This window comes from Oncorhynchus tshawytscha, unplaced genomic scaffold (assembly GCF_018296145.1).
Source record: "Oncorhynchus tshawytscha isolate Ot180627B unplaced genomic scaffold, Otsh_v2.0 Un_scaffold_4246_pilon_pilon, whole genome shotgun sequence".
In the NCBI taxonomy this organism is placed as follows: Eukaryota; Metazoa; Chordata; class Actinopteri; order Salmoniformes; family Salmonidae; genus Oncorhynchus; species Oncorhynchus tshawytscha.
The window spans coordinates 1,553,726-1,570,895 of record NW_024609831.1 but is presented as its reverse complement, the minus strand read 5'-3'; the positions used below and the strand labels follow the sequence as shown (position 1 = coordinate 1,570,895).

General features: G+C 52.0%; 1 protein-coding gene across 1 annotated transcript in view; it reads left to right on the top strand.

The window, feature by feature from the left end:
* LOC112237477 (BCL-6 corepressor-like) overlaps positions 1–13,819 on the top strand; it is a 103,137-nt gene extending 89,318 nt beyond the window's left edge. Inside the window, 3 exon segments of the mRNA XM_042319483.1 lie at positions 2,805–2,882; positions 9,613–9,760; positions 12,454–13,819. Coding sequence (XP_042175417.1) covers positions 2,805–2,882; positions 9,613–9,760; positions 12,454–12,763 — 536 coding nt within the window. The 3' untranslated portion in view covers positions 12,764–13,819.
* Positions 13,820–17,170: the final 3,351 nt, after the last annotated feature.

Here is a 17,170-nt window from a genome sequence, read left to right as displayed (position 1 = left end):
TCTCTCTGCTCTGTCTCTGTTTATAGCTGTACCGTGTCTCTCTCTCTGCTCTGTCTCTGTTTATAGCTGTACCGTGTCTCTCTCTCTGCTCTGTCCCTGTTTATAGCTGTACCGTGTCTCTGTCTCTGCTCTGTCCCTGTTTATAGCTGTACCGTGTCTCTCTCTCTGCTCTGTCCCTGTTTATAGCTGTACCGTGTCTCTCTCTCTGCTCTGTCCCTGTTTATAGCTGTACCGTCTCTCTCTCTGCTCTGTCCCTGTTTATAGCTGTACCGTGTCTCTCTCTCTGCTCTGTCCCTGTTTATAGCTGTACTGTGTCTCTCTCTCTGCTCTGTCCCTGTTTATAGCTGTACCGTGTCTCTCTCTCTGCTCTGTCCCTGTTTATAGCTGTACCGTGTCTCTCTGCTCTGTCCCTGTTTATAGCTGTACCGTGTCTCTCTCTGCTCTGTCCCTGTTTATAGCTGTACCGTGTCTCTCTCTCTGCTCTGTCCTGTTTATAGCTGTACCGTGTCTCTCTCTCTGCTCTGTCCCTGTTTATAGCTGTACCGTGTCTCTCTCTCTGCTCTGTCTCTGTTTATAGCTGTACTGTGTCTCTCTCTGCTCTGTCTCTGTTTATAGCTGTACCATGTCTCTCTCTGCTCTGTCCCTGTTTATAGCTGTACCGTGTCTCTCTCTGCTCTGTCTCTGTTTATAGCTGTACCGTGTCTCTCTCTGCTCTGTCTCTGTTTATAGCTGTACCGTGTCTCTCTCTGCTCTGTCCCTGTTTATAGCTGTACCATGTCTCTCTCTGCTCTGTCCCTGTTTATAGCTGTACCGTGTCTCTCTCTGCTCTGTCCCTGTTTATAGCTGTACTGTGTCTCTCTCTGCTCTGTCTCTGTTTATAGCTGTACCGTGTCTCTCTCTGCTCTGTCTCTGTTTATAGCTGTACCGTGTCTCTCTCTGCTCTGTCTCTGTTTATAGCTGTACTGTGTCTCTCTCTGCTCTGTCTCTGTTTATAGCTGTACCGTGTCTCTCTCTGCTCTGTCTCTGTTTATAGCTGTACCGTGTCTCTCTCTCTGCTGTTTATAGTCTCTGTTTATGTTTATAGCTGTACTGTGTCTCTCTCTGCTCTGTCTCTGTTTATAGCTGTACCGTGTCTCTCTCTGCTCTGTCTCTGTTTATAGCTGTACTGTGTCTCTCTCTGCTCTGTCTCTGTTTATAGCTGTACTGTGTCTCTCTGCTCTGTCTCTCTGTCTCTGTTTATAGCTGTACTGTCTCTCTCTCTGCTCTGTCCCTGTTTATAGCTGTACTGTGTCTCTCTCTGCTCTGTCTCTGTTTATAGCTGTACTGTGTCTCTCTCTGCTCTGTCTCTGTTTATAGCTGTACCGTGTCTCTCTCTGCTCTGTCTCTGTTTATAGCTGTACTGTCTCTCTCTCTGCTCTGTCTCTGTTTATAGCTGTACTGTGTCTCTCTCTGCTCTGTCTCTGTTTATAGCTGTACTGTCTCTCTCTCTGCTCTGTCCCTGTTTATAGCTGTACTGTGTCTCTCTCTTCTCTGTCTCTGTTTATAGCTGTACCGTGTCTCTCTCTGCTCTGTCTCTGTTTATAGCTGTACCGTGTCTCTCTCTGCTCTGTCTCTGTTTATAGCTGTACCGTGTCTCTCTCTGCTCTGTCCCTGTTTATAGCTGTACCGTGTCTCTGTCTCTGCTCTGTCTCTGTTTATAGCTGTACCGTGTCTCTCTCTGCTCTGTCTCTGTTTATAGCTGTACTCGTGTCTCTGTCTCTGCTCTGTCTCTGTTTATAGCTGTACCGTGTCTCTCTCTCTGCTCTGTCCCTGTTTATAGCTGTACCGTGTCTCTGTCTCTGCTCTGTCTCTGTTTATAGCTGTACCGTGTCTCTGTCTCTGCTCTGTCTCTGTTTATAGCTGTACCGTGTCTCTCTCTCTGCTCTGTCTCTGTTTATAGCTGTACTGTGTCTCTCTCTGCTCTGTCTCTGTTTATAGCTGTACCGTGTCTCTCTCTCTGCTCTGTCTCTGTTTATAGCTGTACTGTGTCTCTCTCTCTGCTCTGTCTCTGTTTATAGCTGTACTGTGTCTCTCTCTGCTCTGTCCCTGTTTATAGCTGTACTGTCTCTCTCTCTGCTCTGTCCCTGTTTATAGCTGTACTGTCTCTCTCTCTGCTCTGTCCCTGTTTATAGCTGTACTGTCTCTCTCTCTGCTCTGTCCCTGTTTATAGCTGTACTGTCTCTCTCTCTGCTCTGTCCCTGTTTATAGCTGTACTGTCTCTCTCTCTGCTCTGTCCCTGTTTATAGCTGTACTGTCTCTCTCTCTGCTCTGTCTCTGTTTATAGCTGTACTGTGTCTCTCTCTGCTCTGTCCCTGTTTATAGCTGTACTGTCTCTCTCTCTGCTCTGTCCCTGTTTATAGCTGTACTGTCTCTCTCTGCTCTGTCTGTCCCTGTTTATAGCTGTACTGTGTCTCTCTGCTCTGTCCCTGTTTATAGCTGTACTGTCTCTCTCTCTGCTCTGTCCCTGTTTATAGCTGTACTGTCTCTCTCTCTGCTCTGTCTCTGTTTATAGCTGTACTGTGTCTCTCTCTGCTCTGTCCCTGTTTATAGCTGTACTGTCTCTCTCCCTGCTCTGTCTCTGTTTATAGCTGTACCGTGTCTCTCTCTGCTCTGTCCCTGTTTATAGCTGTACCGTGTCTCTCTCTGCTCTGTGTCTGTTTATAGCTGTACCGTGTCTCTCTCTGCTCTGTCTCTGTTTATAGCTGTACCGTGTCTCTCTCTGCTCTGTCTCTGTTTATAGCTGTACCGTGTCTCTGTCTCTCTAGAGTATTTTTCCGACCTGAAGGGGCGTGAAGACACTGACGAAGGCATCTACTGGGAGTTTTACGGCAGCGCTGTGTGTGGTGAGTACACACACACACACACACACACACACACAGGAGAAGAGAGGGAGAGAAAGGACCAGCAGGAAGAAGACAGAGAAAGACCCTCAGGTAAATCTCTGTGGGAGTCTTCTCGGATGAAACCCACATTGATTCAGAAGGACAACCTCAGAAAAAGAGAACAGTGGCTTCTCTTGTATCCGATAGATTTTCCCTCCCAGCTACGGAGCGAGCTACGCTTTTGTGCCTACCTCACCTCCTGCCTCCCTACTCTCCTGCCTACCTCACCTCCTGCCTCCCTACTCTCCTGCCTACCTCAACTCCTGCCTCCCTACCCTCCTGCCTCCCTACTCTCCTGCCTCCCTACTCTCCTGCCTACCTCCCCTCCTGCCTCCCTCCTCCCCCTACTCTCCTGCCTCCCTACTCTCCTGCCTACCTCACCTCCTGCCTCCCTACTCTCCTGCCTACCTCACCTCCTGCCTCCCTACTCTCCTGCCTACCTCACCTCCTGCCTCCCTACCCTCCTGCCTACCTCACCTCCTGCCTCCCTACTCTCCTGCCTACCTCACCTCCTGCCTCCCTACCCTCCTGCCTACCTCACCTCCTGCCTCCCTACTCTCCTGCCTACCTCACCTCCTGCCTCCTGCTCCTCCTCCTCCTCCTGCCTACCTCCCCTCCTGCCTCCCCTCCCCTCCTGCCTCCCTGCCTCCCTACTCTCCTGCCTCCCTCACCTCCTGCCTCCCTACTCTCCTGCCTCCCCTGCCTCCTCTCCTGCCTCCCTACTCTCCTGCCTCCTACTCTCCTGCCTACCTCCTCCTCCTGCCTACCTCCCTCCTGCCTCCCTACTCTCCTGCCTCCCTACTCTCCTGCCTCCCCTACCCTCCTGCCTACCTCACCTCCTGCCTCCCTCCTGCTCTCCCTGCCTCCCTACTCTCCTGCCTGCCCCCCCTCCTGCCTACCTCCCCTCCTGCCTCCCTACCTCCCTCCTGCCTCCTGCCTACCCCCCTCCTGCCTACCTCCCCTCCTGCCTACCTCCCCTCCTCCTGCCGACCCTCCCTCCTGCCGACCCTCCCTCCTGCCGACCTCACCTCCTGCCTCCAAACCACAAGTTTCTCCCATTTATTGCTTACAATCAATATTGATGGCCCATGTTGAAATCCAACTTGCAACCTTCGCATTGCCGACACCCACCGCGCTCCAACCAACTGAGATATGTGAATCTCAATGCCACGCGGAAAGGTCTCCGGTTTTAACAAGTGATGCTATGGAGGTTTGAGCTCCAGAGAGAGGAGGAGGGGGAGGCTACTACAGAATGGGCCTCACTCCAGCTGTTAGGAAAGCAAATTCCCTCCTCTCCCACTCCCTCTATCCTCCTCTCTCCACTCCCCCTATCCTCCTCTCTCACTCCCCCTATCCTCCTCTCTCCACTCCCCCTATCCTCCTCTCTCACTCCCCCTATCCTCCTCTCCTCCTCTCCCCCTATCCTCCTCTCCCCCCTCCCCCTATCCTCCTCTCTCCACTCCCCTATCCTCCTCTCTCCACTCCCCCTATCCTCCTCTCTCACCCCCTATCCTCCTCTCTCACTCCCCTATCCTCCTCCTCCTCCTCCTCTCCCTCCCCCTATCCTCCTCTCTCCACTCCCCCTATCCTCCTCTCTCACTCCCCCTATCCTCCTCTCTCCACTCCCCCTATCCTCCTCTCTCCACTCCCCCTATCCTCCTCTCTCCACTCCCCCTATCCTCCTCTCTCCCACTCCCCCTATCCTCCTCTCTCCACTCCCCCTATCCTCCTCTCTCCCTCCCCCTATCCTCCTCTCTATCCTCCTCCCACTCCCCCTATCCTCCTCTCCCACTCCCCCTATCCTCCTCTCTCCCTCCCCCTATCCTCCTCTCTCACTCCCCTATCCTCCTCTCTCACCCCCTATCCTCCTCTCTCCACTCCCCTATCCTCCTCTCCCACTCCCCTATCCTCCTCTCTCCACTCCCCTATCCTCCTCTCTCATCTCCCCCTATCCTCCTCTCCCACTCCCCTATCCTCCTCTCTCACTCCCCCTATCCTCCTCTCTCCTCTCCCCTATCCTCCTCTCTCCACCCCTATCCTCCTCTCTCCACTCCCCCTATCCTCCTCTCTCCACTCCCCTCTATCCTCCTCTCTCCACTCCCCCTATCCTCCTCTCTCCACTCCCCCCTATCCTCCTCTCCTCCTCTCTCCCCTCCTCCTCCTCCTCCTCTCCCCCCCCTATCCTCCTCTCTCCACTCCCCCTATCCTCCTCTCTCCACTCCCCCTATCCTCCTCCTCCTCTCTCCTCCTCCCCCCTATCCTCCTCTCTCCACTCCATCCTCCCTCTCCTCCTCTCTCCCCATCCTACTCTGTCCCCCTATCCTCCTCTCTCACTCCCCCTATCCTCCTCTCTCACTCCCCCTATCCTCCTCTCTCACTCCCCCTCCTCCTCCTCCCCTCCTCCTCTCCCCCCCCTATCCTCCTCTCTCCACTCCCCCTATCCGCCTCTCTCCACTCCCCCCCTATCCCTCTATCCTCTCTCTCCCTCCCCTATCCTCCTCTCTCCTCCCCTATCCTCCTCTCTCCCTCTCCCTATCCTCCTCTCTCTCCCCCCTATCCTCCTCTCTCCACTCCCCTATCCTCCTCTCTCCCTCTCCCCCTCTATCCTCCTCTCTCCCCTCTACCCCCCTATCCTCCTCTCTCCACTCCCCTATCCTCCTCTCTCCACTCCCCCTATCCTCCTCTCTCACTCCCCTCTATCCTCCTCTCCTCCACTCCCCCTATCCTCCTCTCTCCACTCCCCCTATCCTCCTCTCTCCCTCTCCCCCCTATCCTCCTCTCTCCTCTCCCCCTATCCTCCTCTCTCCACCCCCCTATCCTCCTCTCTCCACTCCCCCTATCCTCCTCTCTCCACTCCCCCTATCCTCCTCTCTCCACTCCCTCTATCCTCCCTCCCCAGTCCCTCTATCCTCTGCCTCTATCCTCTCCCTCTATCCTCTGCCTCTATACTCCCCTCTCCACTCCCTCTACCCTCCCCTCTCCACTCCCTCTACCCTCCCCTCTCCACTCCCTATACCCTCCCCTTTCCACTCCCCTCTATCCTCTCTACTCCCCTCTATCCTCTATCCTCTCCTCCCTCTATCCTCTCCTCTCCCCCTCTATCCTCCCTCTATCCTCTCCCTCTATCCTCCCCTCTACCCTCCCCTCTATCCACTCCCTCTACCCTCCCTCTATCCACTCCCTCTACCCTCCACTCCTCTACCCTCCACTCCCTCTCCACTCCCTCTACCCTCTCCACTCCCTCTCTCTCCCTCTCCACTCCCCTCTACCCTCTCCCTCTATCCTCTCCCTCTATCCTCTCCTTTCCACTCCCTCTATCCTCTCCTCTCCACTCCCTCTATCCTCCCCTCTCCCCCTACTCCCTCTCCACTCCCTCTACCCTCTCCACTCCCTCTATCCTCTCCCTCTATCCTCTCCAGTCTCTCTATCCTCCTCTCTCCACTCCCTCTACCCTCTCCCTCTATCCTCTCCTCTTTCCATCCTCCCTCTATCCTCTCATCTCCACTCCCTCTATCCTCCCCTCTCCACTCCCTCTACCCTCTCCACTCCCTCTATCCTCCCCTCTCCACTCCCTCTATCCTCTCCAGTCTCTCTATCCACCTCTATCCTCCTCTCTCCACTCCTATCTATCCTCCCCCTCCATCTATCCTCCCCTCTCCATCTCCCTCTATCCTCCCCTCCCACTCCCTCTATCCTCCCCTCTCCCTCCATCTACCCTCCCCTCTCCTCTCTATCTCCCTCTACCCTCCACTCCCTCTACCCTCCACTCCTCTACCCTCTCCACTCCCTCTACCCTCCTCTCCACTCCCTCTATCCTCTCCCTCTATCCTCTCCCCTCTATCCTCTCCTTCCACTCCCTCTATCCTCTCTCCACTCCCTACTCCCTCTATCCTCCCCTCTCCACTCCCTCTATCCTCTCCCTCTCCTATCTCTCTACCCTCTATCCTCTCCCTCTATCCTCCCCTCCCTACTCCCTCTATCCTCTGCCTCTCCCTCTATCCTCCCCTCTCCACCCCTCTATCCTCCCTCCCCACTCCCTCTATCTTCCGCCTCTATTCTCTCCCTCTATCCTCTCCCTCTATCCTCTCCCTCTATCCTCCCCTCTCCACTCCCTCTATCCTCCCCTCTACCCTCCCCTCTCCACTCCCTCTACCCTCCACTCCCTCTACCCTCCCACTCCTCTACCCTCTCCACTCCCTCTACCCTCTCCACTCCCTCTATCCTCTCCCTCTATCCTCTCCTTTCCATTCCCTCTATCCTCTCCTCTCTCCACTCCCTCTATCCTCCCCCTCTCCACTCCCTCTATCCTCCCCTCTCCACTCCCTCTACCCTCTCCACTCCCTCTATCCTCCCCCCTCCACTCCCTCTATCCTCCCCTCACTCTATCCACCTCTCTCCACTCACTCTATCCACCTCTCTCCACTCCCTCTATCCTCTCCCACTATCCTCTCCCTCTACCCTCCCCTCTCTACTCCCTCTACCCTCCCCTCTCCGCTCCCTCTATCCTCTCCACTCCCTCTATCCTCTCCTGTCTCTCTATCCACCTCTATCCACCTCTCTCCACTCCCTCTATCCTCTCTCTCTATCCTCTCCCTCTACCCTCTCCACTCCCTCTACCCTTCCCTCTCCACTTCCTCTGTCCTCCCCTCTCCACTCCCTCTATCCTCCCCTCTCCACTCCCTCTATCCTCCCCTCTCCACTCCCTCTACCCTCCCCTCTCCACTCCCTCTATCCTCTCCCTCTATCCTTTCCCTCTCTCCACTCACTCTATCCACCTCTCTCCACTCCCTCTATCATCTCCCTCTATCCTCTCCCTCTACCCTCCTCTCTACACTCCCTCTACCCTCTCCACGCCCTCAATCCTCTCCCTCTACCCTCCCCTCTCTACTCCCTCTACCCTCCCCTCTCCACTCCCTCTATCCTACCCTCTCCACTCCCTCTATCCTCTCCCTCTACCCTCCCTCTCCACTCCCTCTACCCTTCCCTCTCCACTCCATCTACCCTCCCCTCTCCACACCCTCTACCCTTCCCTCTCCCTCCCCCTCTACCCTCCCCTCCCTCTCCACTCCCTCTATCCTCCCCTCTCCACTCCCTCTACCCTCCCCTCTCCACTCCCTCTATCCTCTCCCTCTATCCTTTCCCTCTCTCCACTCACTCTATCCACCTCTCTCCACTCCCTCTATCATCTCCCTCTATCCTCTCCCTCTACCCTCCTCTCTACACTCCCTCTACCCTCTCCACGCCCTCAATCCTCTCCCTCTACCCTCCCCTCCCTCTACCCTCCTCCCTCTACCCTCCCCTCACCACTCCCTCTATCCTACCCTCTCCACTCCCTCTATCCTCTCCCTCTATCCTCTCCCTCTCCCTCCCCTCTCCACTCCCTCTACCCTTCCCTCTCCACTCCCTCTATCCTCTTCACACCCTCTATCCTCTCCCTCTACCCTCCCCTCTCCACCCTCCCTCTCCCTCCCTCTCCACTCCCTCTACCCTCCCCTCTCCACTCGCTCTATCCTCTCCCTCTATCCTTTCCCTCTCTCCACTCACTCTATCCACCTCTCTCCACTCCCTCTATCCTCCTCTGTCCTCCTCTCTCCACTCCCGCTATCCTCCTCTCTCCACTCCCCCTATCCTCTCTCCAGTCCTGGAATCTGAGGCATGAGGGTCTATTAGAGACCCACGACAAACTACCAATTAATCCCCCTCTCCCTCCTCCTCTGCTCACTCCCTCCTTTCCTCCCCTCATCCCCTCCCTTTCTCTGAATTGTCCCTCAGACCACAGCCGCCCCCCCGTGTTAGAACAGCAGGGAGAGGTTGGACTTCCAGCTGGAGAGGACATAGAACTGTATTACATTCCTGCATCATATTACAAACGGAAGTTGAAGGTCATAATTCATCTTTCTCTGTGATTTGAGTGTCACCGGTGACAACTTTGTGGAAATTCTTCAAGGACGTTTCAAATGTTGCCTAATGGACAACGCTAATATTTCATCCCCTCTTCCTGCAAGAAAACAGCTAGATATTACATGCTAATACCACCCCTAGTCCTGTGAAGGCAGAAGTGGATGAAGTGGGGGTGGACGGCTGCTAGGATCTCTCCATACCTGCATTATTCAACACACTGATACACACACACACCCTGCGGTCGGTTCGGTGGGCTGAGTGGAGCTGGGCGCCCCAGGGCAACACCTGGCTTCTTCATGCTATCATTGGAGGGAGGTGGGGGCCAGCCAGCCAGCAGTACAATGCTCTGACTGTGCCTGTTTGACGAGGCTGACCTTATCTGCCACAGGCATTTATCTCCAGCTCAACCCTGGCTGTGTGTGTTGTGGGGGGTGATGCAGGTGTAGACAGTCATGTGCGTTTCATTTGGAATGTTTGTTTGTGCCCACCTGTTTGAGTTCTGCAACCTGACCTGTGTAGTACTCACCTGTCATCGCCACTGATGCAGAATAGTGTTGTAACAGTGTGTTTGGTCATCTCTACAGAATAGTGTTGTAACAGTGTGTTTGGACATCTCTACAGAATAGTATTGTAACAGTGTGTTTGGACATCTCTACAGAATAGTGTTGTAACAGTGTGTTTGGACATCTCTACAGAATAGTATTGTAACAGTGTGTTTGGACATCTCTACAGAATAGTATTATAACTGTGTGTGTGTGTGTGTGTGTGTGTGTGTGTGTGTGTGTTGCAGAGTCAGGTGAGGACCCAGCAGCCTATGACATCCTGGCTAATCCCCCAGGCCCAGGAGAGGAGGAGGACACAAGGCAGGGCTTTGAGTTTGAGTTCTCTGACCGACCCCTCCTGCCCTGCTACAACATTCAGCTCTCCCTCTCACAGGGGTAAGTGTCTGTGTGTCATTATGAGCTCCAGAAATATAAATGTTCCTTCCGGTTCTGACTATAGTTTTGAATCGGTTTCTGTCCTGCAGTAAGCAAAATAATGAGCTTTAGTCTGTCCACCTGTGACCGCCCATTACATTACAGTATTGTCACGGTTACCCAGCCACATTATAACAGTGTTGTTGTTCTCACCAGTAACCCTACACTTCACTGCATGTTGGGTTCCCTCCATCCATCCGTCCCTCCTGTCCCTGTTCCAGTGTGTTATTAAACAGACGAGAGGAGGGTCATTATGATCAGGGTATCAGGGTATCGATAAAGTCATTAGTCACACCGACCTGGGGGAGGGAGGGGGGAGTGTCATTAGTCACACCGATCTGGGGGAGGAAGGGGGAGGGTCATTACTCACACCGACCTGGCGGAGGGAGGAGGAGGGGGGTGTCATTAACCAGGGGGCTCGCCACAGGAGGAAATGATTTATGTGGAGGGAAGAAGGTAGACTAGTAGAAGCAGAGCTCTTTAATACTGTGGGTTGCTCTGATATGAGGGAGGAGAAACATTAGGGGTTGGAGAGATGGAGAGGAACAGAGGGTGGGTAAAGAGACAGAGAGGAGGTTGGATAGAGGATTTTAGAGAGAACGATGGGAGGTTTGATAGAAGGATGGTAGAGAGAGGAAATTTGATAGGATGTTAGAGAGAGAGGAGATTTGATAGGATGGTAGAGAGAGGAAATTTGATAGGATGTTAGAGAGAGGAGATTTGATAGGATGGTAGAGAGAGGAGATTTGATAGGATGGTAGAGAGAGGAGATTTGATAGGATGGTAGAGAGATGAGGTTTGGTAGGATGGTGGAGAAAGAGAGGATGGTAGAGAGAGAGGATGTTTGGTAGGATGGTGGAGAAAGAGAGGATGGTAGAGAGAGAGAGGAGGTTTGATAGGATGGTGGAGAAAGAGAGGATGGTAGAGAGAGAGGAGGTTTGGTAGGATGGTGGAGAAAGAGAGGATGGTAGAGAGAGAGGAGGTTTGGTAGAAGGATGGTGGAGAAAGAGAGGATGGTAGAAGGAGAGGAGGTTTGGTAGGATGGTGGAGAAAGATGGGATGGTAGAGAGAGAGGAGGTTTGGTAGGATGGTGGAGAAAGAGAGGATGGTAGAGAGAGAGGAGGTTTGGTAGGATGGTGGAGAAAGAGAGGATGGTAGAGAGAGGAGGTTTGGTAGAAGGATGGTGGAGAAAGAGAGGATGGTAGAGAGAGGAGGTTTGGTAGGAGGATGGTGGAGAAAGAGAGGATGGTAGAGAGAGAGGAGGTTTGGTAGGATGGTGGAGAAAGAGAGGATGGTAGAGAGAGAGGAGGTTTGGTAGGATGGTGGAGAAAGAGAGGATGGTAGAGAGAGAGAGGTTTGGTAGAAGGATGGTGGAGAAAGAGAGGATGGTAGAGGAGGTTTGGTAGGATGGTGGAGAAAGAGAGGATGGTAGAGAGAGAGGAGGTTTGGTAGAAGGATGGTGGAGAAAGAGAGGATGGTAGAGGAGGTTTGGTAGGATGGTGGAGAAAGAGAGGATGGTAGAGAGAGAGGAGGTTTGGTAGAAGGATGGTGGAGAAAGAGAGGATGGTAGAGAGAGAGGAGGTTTGGTAGAAGGATGGTGGAGAAAGAGAGGATGGTAGAGAGAGGAGGTTTTTTAGGATGGTAGAGAGAAATATAGAGAAGATGGAGATTGACGCTTACGCAGCACGGCAGGCTGCCGTTAGCCGGAGACGTTAGCTAGAGACTGTGTGAATGCAGACAGCGCTAATTGCCTCCCACACCGTTTTCCTCCCGGCCTCGTCACTCACCCTCTCTTCCTCCCCTCCCTCTCATTCTCTCCCTCTTGGCTGCAGTGCACTGTTCTGTGTAATCTTCAGTCTGAGCACCGCTCTCTCTCCTCTTGTCTCTCTCTCTCTCCACCTCTCAGCGGAGCTCCCCTCCCCCACTCGTTCTTTCTCTCTCCATCTCTCAGCGGAGCTCCCCTCCCCCACTCTTTCTTTCTTTCTCTCTCGCTCTGCTCTCGTTCTCTCTCTCCTCTTGTCTCTCTCTCTCTCCACCTCTCAGCGGAGCTCCCCTCCCCCACTCGTTCTTTCTCTCTCCATCTCTCAGCGGAGCTCCCCTCCCCCACTCTTTCTTTCTTTCTCTCTCGCTCTGCTCTCGTTCTCTCTCTCCTCTTGTCTCTCTCGGATCGCTCTGCTCTTCTGGCTGATGCAGTATTAATGGATCTCCTGGGCTGTGAGGCCGGCCTGCGCTCTCTCTCACACTCACACACACACACACACACACACACACACACACACACACACACACACACACACACACACACACACACGGAGGCTCGGCAGCGCTTGCATTTACACTCCTCTCCCCATTCAGCTGCTCCCCAGCCGCAGCGCTACACAGCTAACCATTTCAAGTGCTATCGATTTGAACAACGCCTGTTGTTCATCACCTACCCTACCGTGTGTGTGTGTGGGGGGGGGGATTCACAGAGCGCCCCCAGAAAAGCCTTTGTGTTTATATGTGTGTGACAGATGTTGAAAACCCCAACCACGGTGCTACAGCCCATAATTACAGCTAGTGTTGAAAAGCTGGAGCCACTGGTGTCACATCACAAGTGTAGAGCCGTGCTAACCCGTTCCCTCTCTTGCCTTCTCTCTCTTTAACCCCCTCAGTCCCAGAAACTGGCTGCTCCTATCAGACGTCCTGAAGAGACTCAGAATGTCCTCCAGGGCGTTCAGGGCAGCCTTCGCCCATCTGGAGGTAGCAACCATCGCCGAGGCAGAGTTCTACAAGCAGGCGTCACTGTCGCAGCTCTTCTCGTGTCCCGACGAGCTCGCCGCCTTCCTCCCCGACAGCAAGGAGCTGCTGGACCTGGTTGAGACCAGCTCGGAGCTGGCTGCGCTGCTGGGCTCCTCGCTAGAGTGTTTGGACAGCCAATGGGAGCCCAAAGGGGCCCGGGTCAAAGCTAAAGCCCGCTCGTGACCCTGAGATACACACACACACACAGATGGTGACTCTCAATAAGATCTACTTTCTCCTGAAGTGGACACTCCTTCACTAGTTCCCACAAATCTGGTGCAGTTATTTGGCTAGTGGTAGTTTTCCACCATGTTTCTTATACCAGTCCTTTCCTTTCAAATCGGTGCAGGGAAGTGAACACTTTGGGAGGAAGGAGAGAGTATTGGGACGTAGCCAACACACACACATGCTCCATGTGTACGTTCCCATGTCCTGTGAGGACTGGACGTTGAATACTGGACAGTATCCCTTCAAAGAGGAAACAGACCCCAGCGCCACACAAACTGCATTTTTTAAATAAATATATTATATATGTGTACATTAACAGCCGATTTTATTTGTTTTATATATATATATATGTATGTATGTATGTATGTATATCCATACTGTATATCTGCTGCTTTGGTTGTCATGTTGTGGTCAGGTTGTGGGTTTTGACACTGTTTGGGTTGACTAGGCTAGTGAACAGGTCAGGAGCAATGTGGACCTCTGAGGTAAAGGTTATTGTTTGAGTTTGGATCATGGCAGTGCACTTGATTTGAGCTTTACCGACCCATTGGACTTTGACAGATATATATATATATATATATATATATAGAGAGAGAGAGAGAGAGAGAGAGAGAGAGAGAGAGAGAGAGAGAGAGAGAGAGAGAGTGAACTGTGACAAAAACATTTTAGCACTCATGGCTCATCCCAAAGATTTGGGGATTTTATTTTCAACATTGTCTAAAAACCTAGCTTTATTTGTATCTTATTTATGACAATGAGGAATTAAGATATTTGATGTGGGTTTTTTGTAAAATATAAATGTAAAATACTACAAGCCATTTCAATTGAAGAGTGAGATTCATGCTTGAACTTGTAAATAAGATGACCATTTCAGTAACTGTTTTTCTGACTGGGGTGTTTGGTTTGTTTGTTTTGGCAATGTAAGTGTTTAAACTTTGTAATTAAATACACTATTATTTGTATTTATATTTTACAAAAAAAATAATTTAAATAAATCGCAATACAAGTTAACCTTTATCGTATTTTATTCATCTAAATCATTTCCATTTTTAGGTTTGTGAAATTCTGGTAATTTACCCAAAATTCCCAGTTTTTCCAGAAATTCTTGTTGTAGGATTCCTCCCTTTTCCAACCAGCACTATGGAAAAACACAGTTTGTCACCTATTTATTTGGTCTGAAAAATACTTTACTATTCACATTTGCCACTATGAATAACCTACCTCTCGATTTTGGATAATCTAGTCTAGAAATACAGTGCTCCCACACAGCTGTTTTTTCTCTTGCAGTCGGCCCGGTGGTTTGTGTTTGTATTGAATCCTGGTTTTAACTTGCCACGCTGGCTCTCTCGCGTTCCGCTCCTCTCTCAGGGCACTGTACTTTCCATCCGTGTTGATCTTGTTTTATAAAGAGGAAGAGACTTGTTGCCAGCAGGAATAGTTTGGTTCGAGTCAAAAGTAGGCTAACCCTTGTCCCCAGGATCCCAAACGCTTATATTTCCACTACGCCCTTCCCTTCACACACACAGTTCTCCGTAGTTAAGTAGAAAAGTCTGTCAGATTGTGGGGGGAAAATAGGACCTAATTTATTATTCCGTGGTTGTTGTTGGCCTTGAAATAGCGAAAGATGAATTATCTGTGTGGTTTATGTTTGCGTAATATCCAAATCAGTGTTTTACAAAGCCATGCAGGCTAACAAACACCGCCAACAAGTTGACACAATCTACCCCTGCATAGCAGCGCCTGACTATCCGCAGGAAAGCCTGTTTGCGCCAGATGCATGTTGTTTAATCTGTAGTCCTTTTCTAGCTCATCAAAATGAACGTCTGTCGGTCTTGTTGATTTACCTCCGGTGTTTTATGTCCTAAGTATAAGGATATGAAAGTATCCCCTAGGCAACACACGTTTCCCCCGTCATATTTTATTTTATTTCCAAAAATAATGACCATCCTATATATAGCCCCTTTATTCGTGTGCTAGCATGGTCCGATAAAGTATGCCTATTTGAAATGTAGGCTAGCGCCTATATCCAAAAGCAGCCATCAACATTATAAACAATCTAACCATTTTTTTATGTAGGCTAACATTATCAATTAAGCAAACCGGTAACGTTTTCTCTTCTGCCACACCAATTAGCGAGGTTTGGCTAGATTTTCCCTCTCCTGATCTTTTTTTGGGGTGAAACGTGTGTAGGCTACTTGATTAAAAAAACTATAAATTACATTAGTGGGGTAATTATTTCCTTCCCGTCATCAAATTGGTGCTACCACGTGGGCTAATCCCCCGTTTATCTATTCGCTGTGACATTGGAGGCTCTGGAGCGCGGAGGGGCGTGTGGAGAGGGGAGAGAGATAAAGGAAGCCTTGGCGGCAGTACCCGGGCGCATCTGTTGAGAGGCGAAGGGAGGGGGGCCTGCACGCTCTCTACATATATTGTTTACTGCTGTCATAAAGACGTGCGCGCGCACACATTCTCGAACCTAGGCGTGTATACAGTATTTATGTGCATGTGTCTGTCAAGGGGGAGGTCGGGCTGTGTGAGTAAAGTGCTTGTAGCGGAGACGCGCAGATTCTAGTTTGGGCAGGAAGAAGGGGGAAAACTTTCAAGTGGATTAAATAACCTCGAAACTAATAAATTCAGCGGAGGCCTTTCAGGACGCTACGCAATGCGGTGCCGAAGCACCAGGCCTTCAGAGAGAGAGGGAGTACGAAGCGGGGCTAAGGTGTTTGCAATCAATCTCAGACTAAAGCGGGGGAGGGAGCCTCACTGAAAGGATCGCATTATTCTGCTCTACAAAGGAAATCGGAGAGTGCCGTCTCTATGGGCCCTTGGCTGCATATTATAAGAGAGACAGAGAAGCAGAAATTGTGTGTGTGTGGGGGGGGGGGATCTTGTTGTCTCACACCCCTAGTGTGCATCTCCGTGATTTAGCTGCCAGATACTAAACTGACATTAATACCATACATGGCTTAACCTATAGAATGATATCCAATCCACAAATTGACCTCTGGAAGTCTAGAATCTTTATGACTTACCAGTTGGTATTCACACACCCTTCCACACACATTGTCGAACATAGAGGGTAGGCTAGGGTGTGAGACAGAAGGCTTTACGTATGGCTACGTACACACACACACACACACACACACACACATCGCTGCTCTCTGGTAGCTAAACAGCTACCATCTGCTCCCCCTAACAGATATGAGAACGGGATGGGAGAGGTCTAGAGGAGAGGACGGGATGGGAGAGGTCTAGAGGAGTGGACAGGAGAGGAGAAGACTGGATGGGAGAGGTCTAGAGGAGTGGACAGGAGAGGAGAGGACTGGATGGGAGAGGTCTAGAGGAGAGGACGGGATGGGAGAGGTCTAGAGGAGTGGACAGGAGAGGAGAGGACTGGATGGGAGAGGTCTAGAGGAGTGGACAGGAGAGGAGAGGACTGGATGGGAGAGGTCTAGAGGAGTGGACAGGAGAGGAGAGGACTGGATGGGAGAGGTCTAGAGGAGTGGACAGGAGAGGAGAGGACTGGATGGGAGAGGTCTAGAGGAGAGGACGGGATGGGAGAGGTCTAGAGGAGTGGACAGGAGAGGAGAGGACTGGATGGGAGAGGTCTAGAGGAGTGGACAGGAGAGGAGAGGACTGGATGGGAGAGGTCTAGAGGAGAGGACGGGATGGGAGAGGTCTAGAGGAGTGGACAGGAGAGGAGAGGACTGGATGGGAGAGGTCTAGAGGAGTGGACAGGAGAGGAGAGGACTGGATGGGAGAGGACGGGATGGGAGAGGTCTAGAGGAGTGGACAGGAGAGGAGAGGTCTAGAGGAGAGGACGGGATGGGAGAGGTCTAGAGGAGTGGACAGGAGAGGAGAGGACTGGATGGGAGAGGTCTAGAGGAGTGGACAGGAGAGGAAAGGACTGGATGGGAGAGGTCTAGAGGAGTGGACAGGAGAGGAGAGGACTGGATGGGAGAGGTCTAGAGGAGTGGACAGGAGAGGAGAGGACAGGATGGGAGAGGTCTAGAGGAGTGGACAGGAGAGGAGAGGACTGGATGGGAGAGGTCTAGAGGAGTGGACAGGAGAGGAGAGGACTGGATGGGAGAGGTCTAGAGGAGTGGACAGGAGAGGAGAGGACTGGATGGGAGAGGACGGGATGGGAGAGGTCTAGAGGAGTGGACAGGAGAGGAGAGGTCTAGAGGAGAGGACGGGATGGGAGAGGTCTAGAGGAGTGGACAGGAGAGGAGAGGACTGGATGGGAGAGGTCTAGAGGAGTGGACAGGAGAGGAGAGGACTGGATGGGAGAGGTCTAGAGGAGTGGACAGGAGAGGAGAGGACAGGATGGGAGAGGTCTAGAGGAGTGGACAGGAGAGGAGA